General features: G+C 32.6%; 1 protein-coding gene across 15 annotated transcripts in view; it reads right to left on the bottom strand.

The window, feature by feature from the left end:
• The window catches only part of ADGRL2 (adhesion G protein-coupled receptor L2), a 268676-nt gene that overhangs the window by 9657 nt on the left and 233403 nt on the right, over nt 1-25616 (bottom strand). For all 15 annotated transcript variants that reach the window (XM_027575091.2, XM_027575093.2, XM_027575092.1 and 12 more), the window contains 8 exons: nt 16912-17037; nt 16440-16645; nt 15180-15353; nt 13771-13980; nt 12611-12831; nt 11222-11288; nt 2918-3009; nt 913-1081 (listed from right to left, as the gene is read on the bottom strand). In XM_027575091.2, the coding sequence (XP_027430892.1) occupies nt 913-1081; nt 2918-3009; nt 11222-11288; nt 12611-12831; nt 13771-13980; nt 15180-15353; nt 16440-16645; nt 16912-17037 (1265 nt within the window). The remainder of the gene's footprint in view (nt 1-912; nt 1082-2917; nt 3010-11221; nt 11289-12610; nt 12832-13770; nt 13981-15179; nt 15354-16439; nt 16646-16911; nt 17038-25616) is intronic.

The raw sequence follows: 25616 nt of genomic DNA, 5'->3' as shown, positions 1-25616 counted from the left end.
CCAAGACAATGGCAATCAAAATGGTATTTTATCCAAATAATACCCTCCAATGTTGGTTTTGCTTAATGCCTATATTGCTGTGAATGTACATTATCTGTCAGTATTGCACATTCCACTGTCATTATCTCAAAATTATAGCTTACTCAACAACTGATGGAAGTAACAACACTATCATCTTGTCAAGACTGAAAACATAATAGTTTTCACTTTCAAAATTCTATTTCTCTGTTCAATTTAGTGACCAACTAGTAATAACAAAATAAAAAGACTATATTAGATATGCAGACAGAGAAAGGATGTGATACCTAGTTAAAAGGCAGCTAAACTCTTCTCTTAGGTTTATATCTTCTTGCAAGTTTTTCATCTTTAACTTTAATTTTTGAATCATTTTTGCTGACTCCAGTTAACATAAAATCAAGACAAAATAATAAGATGTGAGATATTAAATTACTGGGTTTTACATCTTCCACAACTACTCAAAAGGTAACATTAACATTAATTTTTTGTATGTCTGGTGCTTTTAAAATCAAAGTCATTTATCCTTATGCTCAATTTTGTTTTGGACCACTGCATTCCCTTTATCGAGCAAAAAAAATGAGATTATTTAACCTTTTCTTTATCTTGTATACCTTTTGCACAAAGCACGTTTGTAGACCCCACTAGCAAAGAAGGAATCTTAACATAAGTGTCTAGCTTCTAATATTCCCAAAGTGAGATCCAAAAAGATGATTGGTACTGACTTATTTTATATGTGAAGCCCGAATTTCCAGACATGCATTACAATTAATGTATGATTAAAAACGATTCTATTTAGTACTATGTCAGCTGTAAAACTGTAAAATCTTCTCTATTTCATCTCTGATTTTCAAACCAAAGAACAAGGAACTAAAGCCTCTAGGTGACTTCACTTACTTTCTTTTGGAGAGCACAGTGAAAGATGAAAATGAACACTCCCTGGAAAGCATTAAAGATGGTGAAGAGATATGCCATCACAATAGTCTCCTCATTTATAAAAAGCAACCCAAATGACCAGGTTAGGCCAAGAAGACATAGAAGAGCAAAAGCGCCAAGCACCCAAGACCTGAAAAAATAAAGTGAATTTTATTAACAAGTTCAATGAGAGAACAACATATCTCACACTTAAATATTAACATTATTAGTAGTAGCAGTTGACTTTCTCTATGTTCACATTCAAATTCAACCAGCATTTTGGCTTTAACCTTTCACTGATTAAAGAAAGAACAATAGCATTTAGTACTGCAGCCTCCAGTGAAAACAGCAACAGCAGGTATGACCTTCTCTTACTCCAGCATTAACAAGGTATCAAAACTATATTAAAATACAAGGTGTGAAACATCCCCCATAACTTTATTGTCTTTTATGTGCATTTTAGTAAAAGAAATTAAGGAGTCCTTAATTAGTTCACTCCTATCTTTTTATTCCTGTGGTGTACTCATGACACTGAATAATGTGACACATACAGAAAGGTTAAATGGCAGATAATCGCTTAACACCTAAACTGCAGATTCTAATCAACTAATCTTAGGTGAACCTAAGGTATTTTAACTAAAGCATGAAGAAGCCTTGCTGAAATGGGACGAAAATATGAGAACAACTTCAAAATAAAATAATTTTGGAGAGATTTCATCATGAATAGCTTAAGGAGAAAAGAACTGTAGAAAATAGGACGGAATGGAAAGGATTTAAAGTCAGTGCATTGCATGTCTAACTAATGATCTTACTTGATAAATGGCTTATTATCTTCATAGCTAGAAAGCATTATAAGCAGAAAAGAGAAACAAAATTATTAGACAGAATTAAAATAGAAAGTAGTAAGAAAGCATTTATATATTTTATAAATTAGTCAAAATTAAGAAAGTCAAAATGCAGACGCAAGCAATTAAAAAATAAAGGCATATTACAATTTAAAAATACTATAGCAACTTAGATATTCCAAAATAATTACAAAAATTAAGGGCAATTCATGATATTGACGGATTTGTAAAAAATATAAGTCATGCCATAAATCTGTTAATGTAGGGTTCTACCTTACCCAGGTAAGTCCGTATTATAGTAGCCATCACAAACACGGTAATTACTGGTGTAGATGAGAAGACAGAAAGAGGAAAAGGAAGAAAAGAGAGATGCTAAAGATTAGCTCTCTCTCTTACCATGCAACATGCAATGAAGCTGGCACTAACCTATCTAAAACAGCTAAGTTTAAAAAAAAAAAATTACCCTTATTGTAGATCTGCCATTTTTTACATTAAAAATATTCTTCACATTCCCATTATAACCAACTTGAATAATACCTCCTCAAATTTTAAATTAACTCATATCTAAAAGATAACTCTGGAAATGCTTCCATAAATGACTTAATGAATCAACAAATATAAATTTTATAATTAGATAGCATTTTCCATTGATAGGATATTGTAGTTTTTATTCAATATTGAAATAAACATTTCTTTAATTATCATGAAAACAAAAGATAATCTCCAAGTTAACAATAGTAATAGAGTGAATTATCTTAGGAAAACAGGATTAGAAGTAGAAAACTGCTCAGAATCCTTAAATCGAAAAAGTCATTTAACAAAACAAGCTTAATATAATCATATCAGCCATGCAAACAGCAACATCATTTTGAACTGCATTTTAAATTCAAATGAAATTGCTACAGTGATACGGAATTTCCACAAAGCCACTAAAACAATTTCTTGGCTCTAGATCAAGACAGAAATTGTTATCTAATTTTTGACCAATGTCTGTGACATGATTCACACTGAGACTCAACCTTGATCAGTAAAACTTCATTCTGAAAATTTCTACAGTTGATAGAAGGCATTCATGTATTCTCTGTGGAGAGTATCTTTCACTTAGTTTGTCAAGCACTAAAATTAAAATACTAAATACTTACTTAATGTTTTCCAACCTGCTAGAATCTGGTTTCAAAGTGTTTGAGTGCTTCACCATTTTGCATAATGTGATCACCAGGAAGATAATATTTAGCTGTTATAACAAATAAAGAATTAGGCCACTATAACCACAGAGAAAAAATGAGTAAGTTTTGCAAATATACTTAACAAGTTAATGCAGCTAAATACCAATGACATGAGTATATAGTAGACACTCACTGACTGAATTTTACATAGGCAATGATCAAGTTGAGTCTGAATAAAAAATACCCCAACTATGTATGATCCATTTTTTTAATAGATCATTTGACATGAAATTGCAACCTCATTAAATCAGCATCATGTGGTGATGATTAAATAAATTAGAAAACCTAAATTAGTTTCTTTAGCTAGACATACTCCAGGGCCTAAAAGCCATCTAACGGAAGCACTGAAGTGAAGTCTTTAGAAGGGGCATTGACATCACGTAGCTTACAAGAATTGCTGGATTTGGGACCCTAAGATTTAGCCAAGAGTCTAGCTTTTGATTTTGACTGATTAGAAGAGGATAATAACATTTGCACGATCTACTTGTAAGGTAATTGTGAGGATCAAATGAAATAAAATAAATGAAAAATAAAAATATTTATTAGTTCTAGAAAGACAAACTTTTAAAATATCTATATATTTGTTATATACCATTTGTTAAATGGTTAAAAGCCATCATCAGTCCTTTTGTCTTTATGCCTCTCTATTGTATGGGTGTGGGTAAATTCTGAAGGAAGGCTGCTCTGGGTCCCTCTAAACACTGAGTTGTGCAAAGAATCTAGGTGCAAACAAAAGCAAAAAAAGGGAAGATGGAACCTGACATGGAGGGTAGGCTTGGGAGGCCAACATGAGTGAACTCAGAAGAAAAGACATGTTTTGACTCAAGAGAGATAATGTTTGCAACTTTGCATCTGCTTCTACAGAAACCTGGCCAAATGCTGGACAGAGGAAAGGCAATTCCATTTTTAGGCTCTAAAAACAGAACTAAGCTTGATCACTCCTGGATTTCTTTGACATTGTATTTACTTCAGATTATTACTTTTAAAAAGACAAAACAAAGTTATATTTTGTAAGCTTTACTTGGCTTAGAGAGTGCAAGCCCAAATGCTGTATTCAGAAAAGGACAAATAGGGATAAAAGCAATTCCTTGATGGTAAGCACTCAGCATAATTTTGTTATAATAAGATGATCATTTTTACTGAGTCACAATACCATCTGATAAAATGATAATGCTATTTTACTCATTCATCACTACTTCTGATTTTATAATTAGGAAAAATTATATAGGGCAATAAATAAAATTTCCAAGTCCTTCCTAATGATGAGTTTAGGAACAGAGTGAAGGCTTTAATCTAAGCTGTTTATCACTCATTTTGTCTATTGTGCCTTATTATTTCTCTTAAATGTAGAATTTCCTCTTAAGGGATAAAATGAGGTTAATGGGTATAATTTGCAAGTGTTGGCAGATAGCATTCTATCGTTTCATGTTAATTACTTAACATTAACAAAAGAAGGACAAAAGAAGCTCTCTGTTTAAAAAACCTACTTAAAAATTAACTTATTAAAATACTTGTCTAGAGAAAATGCAAATAGATTTTCTAGTTTTATATTCTAATGATTATTCCAGTTGGTCATGATATAAATAAATGTTTACATTTTCAGAGACATTACAGTATAATGCAATTCATTCAACAAATATTTATTGACCTTACTGCTCCACACAAGAATGTGCCTATTGTATTGTGGGTAAGATACAATTTCTACCTTTGAGAAGTTAGGGAGATCCTTCTGATAGTAAAGTAAATATCTGATTTAGTTTCTAAAGAATGATGGTACAGTATATCTCTAATTTTTTTAAAGGCAAAACCAATAGTGTTTTTACTTTTTATTTTATGCAACAGTAGGTCTTAACTAGTAAAATTAAGAGAGTGGTTTTACAAATAAGAACTCCAAATATCCTAAAAACAAAACAAAACCCAAATAAACACACAACTGATACAACTCTTAGGAAAGAAAAGCTGCCTTGTAGATTCAGAGTTAAAATCCTTTAAATCTCTAGACCCTTCTTTTTGAATGTCCTAATATAACCATTTATTTCTTTCATTCCATAATTCTGGACCTAGGGTTGTTTCTTCCCCCTTCCTTTACTTACACAATTTCCTAAAGCAGATAGGGCGGCCACAATTTGGTGTTCATCACTGTCTAAGTATATTAATTATCCCTTCAGGAATAAAATAATAGTAGTAGTAGTACACTCCAGGAAAGAAAAAAGTTATCCACTATAATGTATAAATTACAAGAAAATAAAGAATGTGAATGTGAAAAAATGTGATGTATAAAGTATCATATTATGAAAAGAAAATGAGTAGAAAGGATGAACACATACCAACATATTTTTTTCAATGAAGAGGACCAGGTTAAAATCTGTTATTTCAGAACTAACACATTTTCTAATAAAACTGAAATGAAAATGAAATCTACCCATTGAAGAATAGAATTAAAGCTTAAATACGATACAAAGCTTTTTTTTTTTTTTTTTTTTTTTTAAGTCTGAGGATTAACCAAGTTGAATGTGACACAGAAAACTTATTTAATCCTTAAAACACAGACTGGTAGATACATCCCCCCTTCCTTTCTCCTCACTCTACTGAGGTTTTTTAACATTATAAATGCATCTAGGGCTTCTTTCTAGTTACAAATATAGTATATTCACAATACAAACAAGTTCAGAAAATTACGAGAAAAACAGCAACAACCTATAATCCTATGTCCAGAGGTAACAGGGAGCACTTGGAGAGTCAATTTACATTCTAAGATGTTAAGTACCTTGCCAAAGATTACTTAGCTACTATAATGTCAGTGCTGAGATTCAATATACTGTGGGCTGAGTCCATAGCCCAGCATCTTTACAAATAAAATGAACCAGTTTATTCTGGGCAAGAAAATTAAGAGTCTCTAGCAAAGACATACTAGTTTTTTATTAAAAAAAAAAAAGATTCTACTTCTATAAAGAGTAATCCATTTTAGAAATCACTCAGAGATGATGAATGAGTTGAAGATAAATAATAAATTAATTAATATATAAAATACAGCCTCAAGGAAATCCTGAACATAAGAGATGTGCTCTTCAAATGACTTCTACCTGATCGACTTGCTAGAGTAACTAATTCTCTATTTCTTTGGAAAACACTACCATCCCATAATCAGCAAATGGCTAAAATGTCCACACACTCCTACTCCCACTAGACAAACGATATGTTTAACAGATAGTTCTCTTTTCTCAAACCTGTGTGTGTTCCACTCATATAACTAAACATCACACAAACTCATAATTGAGTCCAAAAAAGGGCTGTCATTTCTAACATACGTAGAATAGAATGTTTCAAAAAGATGTTTTAAAAGTGAATCTCTTTAAAAATAATTAAAACTACTAGAAAAATAATCATAAAACCATAGAAAGATTTTTGCACTCAGATTGTTTCACAAATGTCTGTAATTTCTCCAATTTCAAAAAACTAAATGGAAGAATTAGAACCAGTGCACTAATATTTAGGTTGCCAAGAAATTTATAGTTAAATCCAACACTAATTTAGACTTTGAAATATGACTTGAAAATATACAAATAATGAAGCAATGGTATCTTCAACAGAACAAAATACCATCATTTCAAGACAAAGTAGTTATGAAAAAAGGCACACAAGACATACTGTGAACCATAATATAAAATGGCAAAAAAAAGCGCTAAACATAAGGTACTTCTCTTTTCCCCAAATCCACATTAAAAATTTCACTGATAATGTGTTTATTATATTAAAGAAGTGAAAAAGATACTTATGTCACTTAGGTATTAAACATTTTTATATATTATCACCAATATGTATGACAGTGAAATGCTTTCTGGAATTAAATAGAACAAATCCTGAAGTGTAAAAAAATTTTTAATATGAAGTTTTAGAGTTCTTTCTTTCTCTCTACTGCTAAAAAATGTAAATATATTTATTTTCATAGAAAAAATATTGTTGGTTGTGATCTTTTTCAGGAAGACTCTTCATAAAGGAGTCATGATTTTGTAGAGTAAAATATTTTTCCCCTCTCTTCTCCTTTGTTGTTCTCTTAAAATGTAACTAAGGGAATCAGAATAAGAAACTGAAGGGCAAATAGAAATATCTCTGATTAAATCTATCATCCAAAATAGTCACTTACAGGCAAAAAAAAAAAAAGTTAGTTTCAAATGAAGTACTGACTGCAAATCTGAGTTCTCCCTTCTTCGCATTTTCCCCATGACATAAATGGCTCTTTCCAGCCATCAATTTTGGGGGCTTCTTTTTTTTCCCTTTCTAATCACAGGAAGTGATTTCTTTCTCCTCCCTTTTATTTCTTCCCAATATATTTTCCTGCCTTTGGTATGCATTTAAAAAATAAAAGAAATCCCAACCATCAAAGAAATTTCTCCTATTTCTTCCAGGAAAGCAGGCAAAAAGCCAGGGAGAGAAGAATGTCTCTACCGTTGAAGTGCTGCTTTCCTCCCCTCAAATTCCAATGCAGCCATTTTTTGTCTACTTGTTTTGGGTTTTTTTTCTTTCCAACATAAATACTACTAAGCTTAAACATAGTACATATTTTGAGATAGGCTGAAAGGTGCTATGCATCAGCGAGAAAGGAAAAAGACGGAGTTACAACTGTGTATCCAAAGATTTGTCTAAACCTGGAAAGTGCATGTCATTACTCAGTCATTCACAGAGAAGTCAGTAGTCGTAGGACTGTGCTCAATATTGAATGCCAACCCACCAGCCTAAATGCCCACACTGATGATTAATCTTAGAGATGAGGCAACTCATCCAGGGATTAATCAGATTTTATCTCTGCTCTGTGTGTGTGTGTGTACACATAGGTAAATAGGTAGACGGGCATCTCTTAATAGAATTCTATGTGAAAGACAGCCAATTCAGAAGAAACAGATTTTCCTATTCAGCTAAATAGAGTTAATTGCCAAATGGGGCATTCCTTCTCTTCTAAGGACAAATAATACTCTTTTACCTATCTCAAAATAATAATTTCACGAGTTCTTGTATACATAATCTGCCAGTATAATTTGCTGACAGAATTTGCTACTTGATGATATGGCAGAGCTAACTGTCACCCACACTGGTGACACGAAAATACAAAGAAGTTAAAAGAAAGCAGAGGGTACCAGCGATTACAGGAGCACACAGTTTGTTTTAGAGTCATCAACCTGCTCAATTGAATCACATCCGTCTGAGCTTAGCAGCTTAAAATTCACTCCACAGCTTGCAGTGCTGACATGGATATGATAAGACAGAAGAACAGAAACACCACTCTGAAGTAACCTAACTGAACTGCACATGTTCTGACCCTTTTTGTCCTCCCTGGAGCTTTTGCTACCTGGCAAATGCAACTCTAAAACTGCACTTGTATCTCCAGATCTTTGCTGTTAGCCGAGCAGAAGCCTATTCCTCCCTGGGACTAGCAGCCAGAGAGGTGTTCTCTGAAGAAGACTTCTAAATGAGTATGTGAGCTGAACTCTTACTGAACTGAATTAATTATTAACGATGCAGATGGAGCTGTCCAAATGATAAGAACAGCTCCTGACGTGTCATGATCCAAGCTTTCATTAAACCATTTCAGGCATACTAATGGTTTCCCACTGCTCATTACTTACAAGCACTTTTCTCATAGATATAATAACTCTAGTGCCTGTAGGCAAGACAGTCTATAGAAATACCGAAGCAGGAAGTTTTAGCTTCCATAGCATGTTATTTTTCTTCATAGAACATTATTAAAAACGTACACTTACTTAATACTATTAAGTTAAACGGCTTCCATTCAGAAAAGTTGGAAATGCAAAACTACACTTTCCAGGAATGGTAATGAGTACTTTTTGTTGTAAGAGTACTCCTTAAAAGGGAGTACTATATCATATAGTGTGTGTGTGTGTGTATATATATATATTTACATAAATAACTTTTATATAAATATAAATATAATAAATATATTTATAAAATAATTATATATTATATATTAATATATTTTTAAAATAAATATAAAATATTTATATAAACAAATTATATATAAATATAGCTTATATTACTAAGATTTGTGTTTGAATTGACTTTTAGATATCCTTTCTCATCGGAAGGATGTATGTGGTATAACTATATTAACATTCAACAAATATGCTGAACAATCATATTAGATCTCAATTTAGGTTATGCACAATGTTTTACACCTCTATACCACTCTTTGACTCTGTGTTGGGAGAATTAGAGGGCAAAGCATGTGCAGGAGAATTACTCCTAGAATCTGTACTGTCAAAATAGCTACCTGCTGGTTTTTGTGTGTGTGTGTGTGTGTTTTAAGATATTATTTATTTATTTGACAGAGAGAGACACAGCGAGAGAAGGAACACAAGCGGGGGCGTGGGAGAGGGAGAAGCAGGCTTCCTGCGGAGGAGGGAGCCCGATGCTGGGCTCGATCCCAGGACCCTGGGACCATGACCTGATCCGAAGGCAGACGCTTAAAGACTGAGCCACCCAGGCGCCCCAACCTGCTGGGTTTCTTTGTTGTTTTTTAAAGTTGGGAGCACTATTCCCCAAAGCCCTTCACATTTCAACCTAAATGATTTGGTACAGGATAGCAATGATGACAAGACTAATAAATAATGGCAGGCCCACACTGTAAATGGGCAATATAATAAAATGTCCTTCACCTCTTTTCTTACTAGAAGCTGATTATATGTGAACATTAAAGTCTTTCGGCCAAGTGAAAAAAATTTTAATACTCTAAAGTCAGTATTTATTTTTAGATGGAAATAAAACTAGTACAAAAGAAGTTAACACGATACTTCTATAGACTAGGTATCTCTAAAATGGTCTTTACAATTTTCAAAGTTACCAATACATTTACCTAAGGGCTCAGGGGGAAAAAAAAGAGAAGCCTGTGTCTTTAAGGATCATGCCACTTCAAATCAGCTGTTTACCATTTAATTTGAGAATGGCTTAGGCTATGTTAAATTAAATAAACCAAGAACAAAAACTAGGGCAACCATTTGGATTGAGTAATTCTGATGAGAAATTAGCTTTTCTAGGAACACTTGAGAATGTTTTACTGGCTTGATTCAAACAGGCATTCACCTCAAATTTTCATTTTGCTTTGTATAAGTGTATAATTCAATTTAAGGACAAAAGTACATACATTTGAAGTGGTTTTACATTTCCTTGAACTACTACATATTTCCCTCAATTTTATGAAACATGTTAATTCTATGTTAACTATAGAAATATCTTAAGCTCATGTGTATCACTTCTTTTAAAGAAAAAAATCCTTAAACTAGGTATTTAAAAGATATATGCAATATTTAAACTTGCTTATGTTTCCTTTTCAATCTTATAATGGTCAATAGCATCTATCTGTAAGAACAGAATGCTAAAACTCAGTGAAAATTTTAAATCCCAAAATCCAAATATTTTAGCTACATCCTTTTATTTCAACTATATTCAAATATTTGACTAATGGTAATGTAAGCAGTTCAAAAAAAAAACTTACGTCACTATATTTAACTTGCATCAAATTTATTTAAAAAAAATTTCTTGAAGACCAGTATTTTTACTTGGCATTTTAAAGTCTTAGAAAAGTAATTTTATTTCTAATGAGTTTAAAATTGATTTAATGCTTATTAATCTAAGCTTAAAAAAATTTTGTGCCCTAAAAAGAATTTAGGGTGTGGACATTTATTTAACAGTATTAAATTACTATGTGGAAATTAATATTATAAATATTAAGCTAATGTTATTTCAATTCCACAAAACATTCATTTAATTTACAAATGCCACATAACTTGGTACAGGGCTAATAGTACAGATTTTGAAGACATAACTTCCTGAACTACAACTCTTAGCAAAAAACTCCACTACCCAAACACAAAATACACTATACATTTCAGTTATTCCTAATTATTAAACTAGGCCCAAATCATGCAATATAGTTTTTTAGATTATGACATGACATTGTAGCAAACTAGATAAGAAAAAGTACTTTTTAGAGGAAAGAGGATTTTCGAAATAGTACTAATGAGCAAGTACATAAACTCTCAATAATGGTATAACATTTAAGGTATATTACATATTTTTATCCTGTCACGGCTAGACACATTTATAAATCCTTGGATGCATAGATAATTAAAAATAAAATCAATTATCTTTGTTTCAGTAGCACTGCAGAAGTAGCAAGCTAAAAATGAAAGGAAAACAGCATCTGCTTACCAGAATAATGAAGGTAACTGGTCCAATGAAACTCCATATAAAATAGTTATCAACATGAAGCCAGCAACTATGATGAAAAGAAGAGTATGCATTAAGTAGCTTCAATGGATCCTCAACATTACAAAAAATATAGAATTTAAAAAAATCGAACAAAACTATCTTTACATTTGCCTTTGAAATTTCATTTACCATGGGTAAGAACAATTTTAATGATTCTGAGTGGGCTTTGACATATAGAGTAGTAATTCATTTACTTCCGCCTACTGTTTTTCATTACAGGTTTTAAATTTGGTAAAGGCATACATTATTATGCTCGTATGGGATAAACAACCCCACCACACCCAATCCCTAATTCTTAAGACCTCTGATTTTACTAAGAAAAACTTGAAACTCAATATTCCGATTTGTCTCATCATTTTAAAGTTCTTATCTTCAAAATTTGCCTTTCAGATCTGTATCTGAGCTACAGTGTTTAACCCTATGGAACATAACAGACAAACAAAATGTTCAGCTGTTATGCTTGCTTCAAAACAGTACAGCATAAATATAATACCTCAACTGGGAATGGATGAATACGAGATAAAAAAAAAATCAAAGCATAGCACTCATAGTATTAGAGTAAATGATGCATAAACTTATTAAGACAGATTTTACTTAGTGGTTCATTTTTCATATAACACTGACTCCCCACTGAATTTCTTTTATTTGTCTTTCATCATCTGTTTAGTCAAAAAGCTTTCTTTAGTCCAAGGAATCTTTATATAACTAATTTTATCAAAGGCAAATATAAACAGAATTTGTAGGCAAATTCATGCTCCTGGCAAATAAAATCCTCAGAAATATGGCTATGTCTACCTTCTGTCATTTTCCATAAATATCTATATTTTTTATAAATGAAAGACAGTGCCTTATTTTAATCCTTTCAAACTGCCTGATAAAATATTATCAAAGTAGAACATATGGGATGGAATGTGCTACTGTCACAATTCAGAATGAGAGTTAGCTAGAGGGTCGGATGCACAAAGAGAGCTAATGAAGCATTAGGTTAAAACTGAGTAGTTAAACCTGTCAGATGCTTTAAGTTCAGAAGAATTTTTACTTAATATCTTTCTAAGGCCAAAAAGTTATTTACTTTTTCAATTTGTTTCAGGTCAATCTTTTGTGTTAAAAAGAAAGTCCATAATTTGGAATCTGCCTCGCCAGAGTACAAATCCCCTGAACCTAGAAAATTACAAAAGACTTGATTGTAATTTGTGCACGGCATGCCCATTCTCTTACCAATAAAGCTTTCAGATGCTGTTTTAGTCTGTCAGGGACCCTCACTGACAGCTAACAGGCTTTAAAAAATTATTCACTTGAAAAACACTCAGGTCGCTTGCAATTACTTACGCTTTTTCTGTTCCATAGCTCTTATAGTCAATAGCAGCTGAAACTCCAACCACGGTGGCAGGAAACAAGTAACCAACAACATAATAATATTTCTTCCTTGAATATTCACTTTCAAACACTTCAACCAACATCAGGTAGAGCTGCACACCTTCTAGGCACATCCAAGCAAAAGCGGCCAAAAAGAAAAAGTGTAAAAGTCCTGCAAATATTGGACAAGCAATCTAGAAAGGAAAAGAACAAGAAGCACAAAAAAGAACACATGAATACAAGCAGACCACCCCAAAATGAGACAGTGTTTATTGACAGTGCTCATGATTGTCTTTAAAATACATTATTTAAACTACTGTTTCTTAAAAAAAATTTAACAAACGGAAATGAGTTCTAAACACTGACAAATTTGAAGAGTTTAATGCTTATAGAGTAAAATGGCAGGTGTGCTAGAAATTTCTTCACTGGAAGACACAACTACTTTTAGTGAAATTAAGTGTAAATAAAAAACATTAATTTCTCTTCTAGAATTATCCACCATTAAATCTGAATATTCTACTTATAGATTATTTGTTCCATATGTCTTCAGAACAATTGTTTCCAAATATATTATTTTTATTTTTTCAGTAAGAGAATTTAAAAATTCACTTTAATGACGAATACCCTGGATCTAATTCCTAGCATTCTTTTCCTGTCGTATGCAGAGCATTCTTAAATTCATCCCAGTGCAGATGAATACAAGGTAAAGCACTAACTACTTACTAATAAGTACTATTTCTGACACTGAGACCTCATGATGATGAACAAATTGCTCAGAAGATGAAGAAATGATCACTGGTCAGAATAACTATGTAAGCAAAATGAAAACTGTAAAAATAGTATCTTTTCATTTCAGTGTCCCTGGCACTCTTCTATTCAAATTACATGTCTTAATAACAACCCAGAAAAATGCAAATGCACCTTTGTACGAGAAATGAGTTAACTCATAATAATAATAATAATACCTAACGATTGTGCTGTCTTTTAATTTATTACAGATTATCCTCCAATATCGCCATTGTCAACTTTATGAAGTTATAAAGTCAAATATCAATATGGGCATCATGTGTGGATTCACACCTGTTATAATAATTTTCAGAGATCCAAGGACAGTAAGCTGAAGGGGTGCTTACCATGTATTTTGTCTTGTCAATGCCTATTAGGAAAATAAATTCCGCAATGAAAAGGTTGATACAAAGGTTCTTGTGAATAGTATTGCGGTCACTTTGCAGACCACGGAAAAAGCAGAAGGTGAAGATGCATATAGCCAGGCAAACAAGGGAAATGACAATTCCCACCCAGGTGATGACTGTAAGGAGTAATTCGTGAACTCCATCTTTGTACTGAAAATAAAAATAGTATGAGGAACATTAGTATTCCTGCATCATTGCATCAACTAAAGTTAAGACAGCTTTTCACATGTGGTAGCTCATCTTTTAATACCAAACTCTATGAATATTCTTAAGTGTTCAAACAGGGCTCAAAACTAAAAAACAAAACAAAACAAAAACAAACAAACAAAACAAAACTGATCTATGTAACAGACTTCAATATTATCTTATCTTATATCCAAAAAATGACCTAAGAAAGTGGAAGATTTTACCTAGAAAATAATGCAAGAATCCAATTATTTCAAAATAATGGCTGAAATAATTACCTACATAAGCAAATATTTATATAATAGAATAAAAGATAGTCAGTTATGTTTAAAAATGATTGATATCTTAATGACTCCTGGCTAACAAAAAATTTTAAGTTTTCATTTTCCCCTTGAGTTTTGATATTTATTTAAATGCTAAGCGTCAAATACAAAATAGATCTGTGAGTTTTCATGCTTTATTTCTTTTTTTTTAAGATTTTATTTATTTATTTGACAGAGACAGAGACTGTGAGAGCAGGAACACAAGCAGGGGAAGTGGAGAGGAAGAAGCAGGCCTCCCGCCGAGCAGGGAGCCTGATGCGGGACTCAATCCCAGGACCTTGGGATCATGACCTGAGCTGAAGGCAGACGTTTAACGACTAAACCACCCAGGCGCGCTTCATGCTCTATTTCTTAAAATATTTTTTATCTTCTGGCTATCATTCCCTTAATCACAGAAAGGAATATAAAGAAACATTCCAGAGCTATCCTGACCTTTCAAAATCTGCAGTTTTGCACGGTGTGCAAAGTTAAAAAAACTTAAAAACAAAAGCTGTAAAACAAGATTCAAACATTCAAGAGGGTGTGTTAAACTTTAGAAGCCTCAGTCTTTTGTAGGACCTATTGCTGGTCATTTTTTAAATCCCCGACTGCCTCTGCCAAACACCTGCCCAAAGGAGACATACTTAGAATGAGTCTGTAAAACACATGATTTTGAGAAGTAACAATAAATATAGTGCCAAGACTTCCTAAAATATATGGACAGTGTAGAAACAATTAGAAATCCACACTACTTTGTTTGCTTTTTAGTTACGATAAGCACCCAAAGAAAGGACTATTATACAAGCTGTTTTGAATCTCTGAGGTTTTTCTCTGCTACTAATTAGAAGTGCAAATACTTACTGCAATTTCCCTGTGGGCCATGAGAATTGCAAAATTGGTTAGGTGGCTGCATGCACATGTTGTACGAGTTTTATTAGTGTCAACCAGCTTGCAGCCCTGAGTAGACCAATATCCCATCATAGTTCTTTCTGAGTAGTTCCAGAAGGAGCAGTTTGCATTGAAATAATTGTCAGGCTGGGAAATAAAATGACAAGATAAAATTAGGGTTTTACACTCTAAGATGGCAACAGCAATTGTTTAATATGTGTAAAAGGTAATTTAGATTAAACTTTGCATGTTTCGGACTATAAAGTTTTTCATCAGCAAAACATATACAAGGCAGATATCTAACTTAAAAGGGATTTTATAGTCCGAAACACTCTAAAGTGTACTCCAAATTACCAAAGACCCATTTTATACAATTACAATTTCCATCTTATGATTTTACATACTGATGGTACATTGGAATCATTTTTTTTTTTCTCTTCTGACAAAATCAGACCCATGAATTTGTTCTGAGAAAATTCTATAAGGACCAAGTGTTTTAAAATCGATTTGGGGCCCATTTTTATTCTAAGTGACATGTTAGCAACATCAAGGTTCTTAAGAGAGTGAACCAACTGCAGCAGATGTAACAGAATGACTGCACAAATTTATTTTTCTTTGCCAATTCTGGAGATCCACTTGGCTATCCGTGGGCTCTTATTCATTCTGCTTGTAACGGAAAGCCAAGATTCTGCACACAACCTTCCAACACAGTGTAATGATTTAACTCCCAACTTCATTCTAAGGCACGGCAGAGGAATAACATCTCTTTAAGCCTAGATTTTTAAAAACCCAAGGCTTGATAACAATTGTGTCACATATGATCAGTAAAATCAAAAAGAACAAAAACAACAACAAAAGGTGTGCCACAACAAAAAGGCAGAGTCCTAACAGTTAATACTCGGCTATCCCGCTGTTAAGGTAAGAGTTAATTTTCATTCTAAAACAAATTATAGTCATTTACATTTTCCTGTTGATTACTGAATTAGCTTTCATTAAGAATACACTTAAGTTCTAATAATCACTGAACCAGGCTCATTTAATTTTATGTTCACAGACTTAAATAAACTTATGTCTCTGACCTAGTCCAACATTTGAAATCAAATGGAAAGGTCTTTTCTTTCCTCTCTGCCATCTCCCCATTCCCTCTCTCCCCATCCCCAGCATGTCAAGTTTTGCTTTCCTTCCTCACTGGCTTTATAACCTTCCACTACTTCATTAGCATATATAACTTACATCAATGTGAGGCAGGGTAAAAAGAACAGGATCTGTCAAGTAGACTCGGCTGGATTCTTTATTGATTGAAACTGAAATGACGTGGGAATTCACTGCAATGGTGCTATTCCGACCAATAAAGTCAGCACCCAGTTTTATGGTTGCATTTTCTGTACTAAGAAACTGTCCCAAACTCCGGTAAATGATAAACACCAACTTTGCAAGCCCTAGGAAGGTAAAAACAGTCATATGCCTTTACAGGAAATATGCTTATGAATAAAATAAGATACATTCAAATAAGAATAAAAGGGAAAAAATCCTTATGGCCTTTATTTAGATTAAGTTTCTTGGGAAAGAGTAAAGCATTATTTTAAATCTGCTTTTAAATGATAAGCAGCATTATTATATTAGGAGTCAAATATCAGCATTTTAGGATTAATAGATTTAAATGAACAAAAAACCTGTCAATTTTTAAGACTTTGCTCCATCTTACCGTTCCTGCTGTTCTGTTTGACAGTATTTGCAGAGAGTTGGATTGAGCTGCCTGCTCCTTTGATGCCCAGAGGAAATTTAAAGTCTTGAACTTGTCCTTCTGTACTGAGTACTGCAACTTCCAGAACTGAAGGAGGCAAAAAATAAAGGGGGAGGGAAAAAGGGCATTCTTTAAACTACAAAGAAGCAAATGATAATTGCATGAAAACCACTACTTCTTTTTTTCCACTTAGAAAACTTTACTGTTACATTTCAACAAAATCATAAACAAACTAAATTAGGAGGTCTTAAACCTTGGCTATTCTAAAAAATTTCATATTAATAATTTTAACACATTTTCATAGTTTTGTATCTTTTGACATCAACTAATTCCAGACATTTACCCTATGAATATGAACAGTGTATGAGCTGAAAGTGCACAACTTTCAAAGTTTCATTTATATCATTTATATTATTAAAATAAACATATTTCAAAAGGAATTTTTAGCTTTTTACATTAAATAACTTTTCAATGAACATTCCTTGACAATGGCAAAACGAAATAAGAAGCATAAGTTAGAGTGCCTTTATTGCATGTAGACATTTATTTCTTTGTATATGATACATTTTAACAGATAATGAGATTGCATAATGCAGCTCAATTTTGCAATACTTGATTTTCTCTAATTTCTAAACATGGTGAGACCAGCACAGAATATTTATGAGAAAATGTTTGGCATTATGTTAAAATTTCCCATTAATTCTCACTAGTAACTATAAATGTTTATATATTTAAGTTGGGCAAAACAGGCCCTATGTGCCAAATCTGGCCTGCCACCTTTTTTTGTAAGTAAAGTTTTAGTAAAATACAACCATGTATGCTCATTCACATATTGTCTATGGCTGCCTGGGTGCTATAATGTCAGTTAAATATTTGCAACTTAGACCATGTGGTATAATTGCCTAAAATATATACTATTGAGGCCTTAATAGTAAAAATTTACCAACCACTATACTCTATTCCAAAGTTCAAAAATCATGGAAAGGTAAACAGGTTAACCTATAACACTAAGAACATCTACCTAATCAACAAGACCAATGTTGTTAAACTTTTTTTCAAATATATATGTATATTTAATGGTCATCAACATAAACATGTCTATTGTAATTCCAGTAAAGAGTGTAATACTTTACATCACTATTCATCAATACTCATTTAATTTTTAAAAAGAATGGAAAAGTATTCTTGTTTCTACTAAAGTCAACTATTTTATATTAGTAATTAGAAAATGTCATTTGATTGATGAAATTAGAGTAATTATATACAAAATTCATTAGTTTCATATGTTAGGATTTCTAAAAGTAACAAATACTTTTTAAATAATTCAATACATAGAGTTCATACATTTTACTCTGAATTTCACTCTATGGTATATATTTTTGTGTAGCTATTTCTATACCTGGACAAATATGTCTATGTGTTTGTACACACACACACACACACACACACACACACACACACACAGAGATATGATGAATTCACCCACCCTCTTTCTTATTACAAATATGGACTTACACCATTATAGTAACTTTTGGATAATAATTTATTCTTTTAAATCTTTCACAAATTTGTTCTGTAAAGTACATGTAGATTTAGTTGTAAATATGAAATCATAACACTGGAAGATTTTTATAAGCTATTGGACCACATGTCAAGCACCTGAAATGCAAGTTTATAATGAGAGTCATATAAATCTTAGAATTCTATAAGCTGCAAAAGTGGTTAAAATGTTTATGTTACTGGTCTATGCTTTGAAAGATTAAGCAGGTGGGTAGGTAGGTGATCTCCTCTTCCATGTGTGTGGGAAGAAGGAAAAGTGGGGGAAGAAAAGAGAAAAATACACATCTAATGTATGCCTCACTCTTACACTGAAAGGGACTCTCAATTATTAACTTTTCTTTTATTTTCCCCAATAACTAACTTTTCTTAAAGCAAGACAGAAGACAGAGTGAAAGACTGAAATCTTCTGAGTTTTCGTGAAAAGTTCCAAATATAGACATACATGTACAGAGTTAATTTCTTTTTAAAGATTTTATTTATTTATTTGAGAGAGAGAGGGAGAGGGAGAAGCAGACTCCCTGCTGAGCAGGAAGCCTGATGCAGGATTTGATCCCAGGACCCTGAGATCATGACCTGAGCTGAAGGCAGACGCTTAACGGACTGAGTCATGCAGGCTCAAAGAGTTAATTTCATTCAACAAATATTTACTTATCAAACTTTAATTTCATTCAATGTATATTTACATAAGCTTAAAAATCACATCCATAGTAAAAAATTAATTTGAATTTTAAAAGGATCATTAATACAGATCTTTGTAGAGAATCAATAATCAACTTTATATTAATCAATTAATACATTTATATCAATAAGTAAATTTGAAAACAGACAAAAGGGAAAACTTCTAAGAAACAAAAAACTGACAAAAGTAAATTAAAAACCCTAATAGTTTATGACCATTAGAAAAAATAAACTGATAGCTAAATATATATTGAATCTTAAAAAACTGCTCCAGAATAAAGAATGCTTTTCAACTCATTTCGTAAGACTTGCATAATTCTTTTTTTTTTTTTAAGATTTTATTTATTTATTCATGAGAGACACAGAGAGAGAGGCAGAGGGAGAAGTAGGCTCCCAGGGAGCAGGGAGCCCGATGCAGGACTTCATCCCAGGACTCTGGGATCATGACCTGAGCCGAAGGCAGACGCTCAACCATCTGAGCCACCCAGGTGCCCCAAGACTTGCATAATTCTGATGCATGAAACAGCATAAGGAAAGAAATTATAGGATATTCTCTTATTAAAAGGATGCAAAAATATTTAATAAATTATACGTACACTTTTTAATATCCTGAACAAACTGAGTTTAACTCAAAAGGGCATTAGAAAATATATTAATATAATTCACCAAATTAAGAAATTAAAAACAAAGTAATTATTAACCAGAAGAATTCAACAAATTTCAAAACCCATTCAATTAAAAGAAAAAACTTTACAAAATAATAAAAGAAAAAAAAATCCTTGCCCAGGTAAATTTTTGTTATCAAATAAAGTTTATCTATCCAAACCTACAGGCAAACAATGGTGAAAAACTCAAGAAACATTCTTTCTAAAGTCAGGATGATTCCTCTTAGGGGTTTTATTTATTAGCATTGTTTTAAAAGACCTTGCAGTAATTCAAGAAAAAAGGTGTATGGGCACCTGGGTGGCTCAGTAAGTTAAGTGTCTGCCTTCAGCTCAGGTGATGATCTCTGGGCCCTGGGGATGGAGCCCTCCCTCTCCCTCTGCCCCTCCTGGTCACTGCTCATGCTTTTGTTAATTCTCTCTCTCTCAAATAAATAAAATCTTTAAAAAAAAAAGAAAAAAGGTGTAAAGACTGAAGAAAAAAGCAAACTTATTGTTTACAGAAGATATAATTAACTACATAGTAATTTTGAGAGAGCTTCTATATATGATTGGAAGTAAAAGAATTTAACAAGGGTGCAATCAGCAAAATCAACTGTGATCCTATACACCAAGCAACAAACAATTAGAATATGTAATTTTAAAAAAAGATACTTTACAATGAAAACAAATATTGCAAGTTATCTAAGAATAAACCTGATTTTTAAAAGTGCAAGATATTAATGGGAAAAATACAGAACTTTATTAGAAGACCTAACAACAAATGGAGAATTACACAAGATTTTATTTGGGAGACTTCAACAGGTAAATAAATCTGTGAAATTTCTTTCAAAATCAATCTACAAACTCAGCCTAATTCTTCTTATATAATATAATTTTTTATTTTTTATTTTTTCAAATTTTTATTTAAATTCCAGTTAGTTAACATACAGTGTAATATTGGTTTCAGGAGTAGAATTTAGTGATTTATCACTTACATACAACACCCAGTGCCCATCACAAGTGTCCCCTTTAATGCCCATCATCCATATTTAACCCATCTCCCACCCACCTCCCCTTCAGCAATGCTCCGTTTGTTCTCTATAGTTAAAAGTCTCTTATGGTGTGTTACCCCCTCTTCAATGTAATTCTAATAAAAATTCCAGCAAGACATTTTGGGGAAAAAAAAAGATTTTTGAGTTTGTGGAACTTGGCAACTGATTTTAAAATTCATACAGAAAAGACAGGCCAAAAGCAGCTAAGACAATTCCTCCAGGAGCAGAAATGAAAGAACTCACCAGATAATATTATCAAAACAAAAACAAAAGGAGCAATGCATAACACACTTCTAACATGTATAGAAACAAAAGAGATATCCTTACAAACCACTGGGGAAAGGTATGATGTTGAACTAATAAAAGCACTGAAACAACATATTATCAACAAAAACCCAGAAAACAAAAACCAAATTAGTTTCTTCCTTCATACCACAAACAAAAATCATTTCCAGGTAGATTAAAACATAATTATAAAAAGGCAAAGTTTTATCATTTCTAAAGGCTTATATAAGATCATTTATAAAGTTACAGGTATGACTGTAGAGAAAATTTTCTTGAGGACATCAAAAAGGAAAGTATTTCTTAAATAAGATACCAAGAGCACCTACCCTAAGAGAATAGACTGATAAATTTGACTTCATTATTCTGTAAAACAAAATATACCATAAACAAAGTAAAAAAGAGAAACGTTTTCAAACTATATAGTCTACAAAGAATTAGCGTCCAGAATGCATTAACTACAGAGAAACAGGTGCATAGGTAAAAGTCGTGGAGAATAAACTCACAGGAGAGAAATCTAAAATACCCAATAAAGGCATTAAGTAATCTGAGAACTGTAAATTAAAACAATAATGTGATCAATTCAACCCATTAGAACGATAACATTTATGTCAATAACAAAGTGTTATTTAGCAAAGAGACTGATGGGGAGAGAACAATGGTGTTAACAGTTAAGAATGTAAATTGGTAAACAATATTAGAAGGCAACTTGGCAGTATTTAATAAAGTTGAAGGTGGGCATGCTCTACCATTCAAAAATTCTATTTCTGTGTATTCATATATGTCTAGAAAGGCACATACATATGAGAACAAAGACATACAAAACCCTTCACTGTTTTCCTTATTAGCAAAAAAGCATAAGCCACTAAAAAACCTATCATTGGCATAGTTAAATAATTGTGATGTATCTTAGATCAAATGAAAGAATGAACTAGAGATGCACATATTAACATGCATAAGTATAAAAATATAATGGCTAGGGACAATTATACAACTACATCTATAGTGTAAAATCATTAATGTTAAGAACATAAAAAGCAATTGTTAAATGTACATAGTTGTAGAGCAAAATTAGGAAAAAAAAAGCTTACTAAGGAAAGGTTACACCCTTCTTGATCTGATCAAGAAAGAGAGGATCCAGAGGACTCACACATTATCGATAACTATTTATTTCCCCCCAAATGTGAAGCAAATATGGTACAATACTAAGATGTGGCTCAGCTGGGTGACTGGAATACAGATTATTTATGGTATTCTCTGTATCTATATATTCTGTATGCTTGAAATAATATATGCCTTTTACAACATATTTCCTGACACTGAATACACTTCATTCATAGGAAATCCTCCCCCACAACCAATGCTGTAGATAGTATTTTCATATATTTTTCTGTCCTTGTATTTTTCAAATTCATTACCGAGTAGTGGCTGCAATGAGAAGAGAGAGGAAGAAAAGAGAACATAGAGGAAAAATTATGACCTCTGCTAGAAGATCTGCAACATTCCAGGTGGGCTCCATCAGCCTGAATCCAAGGTACAAACAATATGGAGCTGACTAAAGATGACAGGTTGCACAGCCAAAGTCGAGCCTCAATGGTGACGTGGCTTGAAGGAGTGTAAGCCTTTGCTGCTGTGAGCTGCTGTGTCTTTGGGGTTTTTACGACAATATAACTAAGTCTAAATTGACAATCATGTTGGCTGCTAAGCACACTGGGAAAATAAATGATAGGGAATTTTATAATGGATGGATTAGGCTGATAACACCTAAATTACCTAATCAATCATAAGGTCACAAAGAGAGACAACATAACATGTGCCTCTTTTGCAGGATGCACTGGAAAGTTCTTGGAGAAAACAAATGAAGAAACAAACTTAAACCTGACCTGATCAAGCTCTAGATCCAATTACAGTATATATCAATCATGTAAAATGATATAGCGGGGATGAAAACAGCCAAATCCAGAATGTGGGAAATTTCATAGTACAAATCATCTGCTCAATTTCTTCAAAAAAAGGAAAACGTTTTTTTAAAAAAAGATGTAGAGAGAAATGACTTAAGCAACGTATCAAATATACCACATGGACTTGTCTGTATCCTGGTCAAAGCAAATTACGTATTAACAAATTTACAAAAATGAAGTAAATTTAAACATACTTTTGTTATCTTTTGAACCTATTTTTGCTAATTGTTAAAAGTATGAAAATGACGTGGTTTTTTTTAAAGCATAGGATGCATAGTAAGGTATTTACAGTAATAATATGTTAAAATTTGCTTTATAATACAATGGTGAGAAATGAGTGAAATAGGATTAACTAGACATTGTTGAAGGTGGGTAATTTTTTAGCAACACGAAAAACTTCTGCTCCTCTTAAAATGTCATTAAGAAAATAAAAAGAAACGTCACATGCCGAGGGAAAATATTCACAGTACATATATCCAGCAAGACTTAATATAAGGAATATATTAAGAATCTCATTATTAAGAAGAAAAACAGCCCTATTAGAAGTGGGCAAAATATATGGACACTTCACAAAAAGATACATGAATGGCCCATAAGCACATAAGAGTTGAATAGTTATCAGCAATAAGCAACTTAGCAATTCTATAAATGCAAAATAGAACCAGGATGAGATGACATTACAAATCAAACGGCTAAAATTAAAAGGACTGACCATCCTAAATGTTAGTGAGGATGTGGAGTAACTGGCAGTCTCACAGCAGTTAAGAGTATGAAATTGTACAACCACTTGCAAAAATGGCAGCGTTACAAATAACAGTGAAAAAGTGGAAATGATGTAAGCCCCTAATAGAGTGAAAACACAAATAGTGGTGTTTCCTTATAGTGGAATACTACTCAGCAACAAAAAGGATTGAACTACAGATGCTCCTACCAACACAGATGAATCTCAAAAACATTATTCTGTGTAAAAATGCGTGATCAAAAAGAGTACATATTGTATGATACTATTCAACTAAAGGTCCAGAGAAGGCAAAATTAAATTACAGTGACAGAAAACAGATCGGTGGTCACCTGGGGCTGGGAGTATGAGGAGATCTACAACAAGAGAATAAAGGGCTCTTCTGGGGTGACAGAATGTTGGCCATGCTGTTGGTCACATAGTGTGCATTTTTCAAAACTCATCAACTGCACACTTACGACAACTGCTTGTATTGTATATAGACTATATCTCCAAGTTGACTTTAAAAAGCTATAATCAGATATATTTATAACAGATATAATTGTACCATTTTTATGAGGTCATGTATTATAAGGGTAAATCACACAATGAAGTTAAACTAGGGATTCAAGGGGAAATCACTAAGGAGTAAATCAAATTGTCTTAATAACCTAAGATATTGTAGCCATGCCCTAAATTTAGATAAGAGCTTCAGGAAAGTGAGGAGATAAAGGAATAATAGACTATTTTAGTCCTCATGTCTAAAAAAAAAGAACAAGTCCTAGGAAAAAGGTAAATGCTTTCCTCATACTAAATCATGGATGATATCTGCCACAAAACTGTATTTTAGAAACAAACAAAACAAAAACATAACTACACTAGAAGATGTAAAATGACTTTTGTACTGACAATTCTTGGGTAATCTACATGCATATGGTAAGTTCAGGGCATTATTTTTGAGAAGTCAGTAAAATGTGTACTACATTCTATAAGAATCTTTACCCACAATGTTCTTTTTAAAAATTTTAAAGGTTTTTTTAGTTTTTTAAGTAATCTCTATACCCCATGTGGGGCTCAAACTCACAACCCCAAGATCAAGAGTAACATGCTCTACTGACTGACCTAGCCAGGTGCCCCATCTTTTTTCATCAAAATTTTTAAAAAAATCAGTGTGAAGACTAATCCTTTAGAATTCTGGAAAACAGATTTTAGAAAAAATATATTCCTGGACATTTACATTTCAGACCGTCTCAAACTGGTGTAGAAATATCTCAGATATCTAGTAATAGTGTGTCCTGTATATGTGAAGCTGATACGGGCATAGCATGTCACCCTGGCCCATCAAATGTTCTTGCATACTTTGAGAGGGTGTAGGAGGGAAATATTAGGTGTTTTTTTAAAAATAGCCATTGGAAGATTCTGAAAACAAATGTAGGCCAAAACACGCCACTTCAGATAATAGTTTCTATGATTCATCCTCTAAGATGATCAAGTTTATACTCTTTTATCCTTATAGGTACATCGCTGGGAAAATTTGAGAAGAACTGCTCAAAGTACATCCTAGGAATTTTATGAGACCAGCAAATAAATTAACCAAATATAATGAAAGCTTTAGACAGAAACAGGGAGCTTTATTCATTTTGTATTACTACTAAAGCTATGGTAGAGCATCATTTTCCCTATGACTGGTATTCCAGATCATTGCCAGCCAAATTATGTATCTTGACTTCATTTAATTTGAAGTTATTGAGTTATTTATCATCCCCAAAAC

This window comes from Zalophus californianus, chromosome 4, assembly GCF_009762305.2.
Source record: "Zalophus californianus isolate mZalCal1 chromosome 4, mZalCal1.pri.v2, whole genome shotgun sequence".
Taxonomy (NCBI): Eukaryota; Metazoa; Chordata; class Mammalia; order Carnivora; family Otariidae; genus Zalophus; species Zalophus californianus.
The sequence above is the reverse complement of the archived record's forward strand: the minus strand, read 5'-3'. Positions and strand labels throughout refer to the sequence as shown.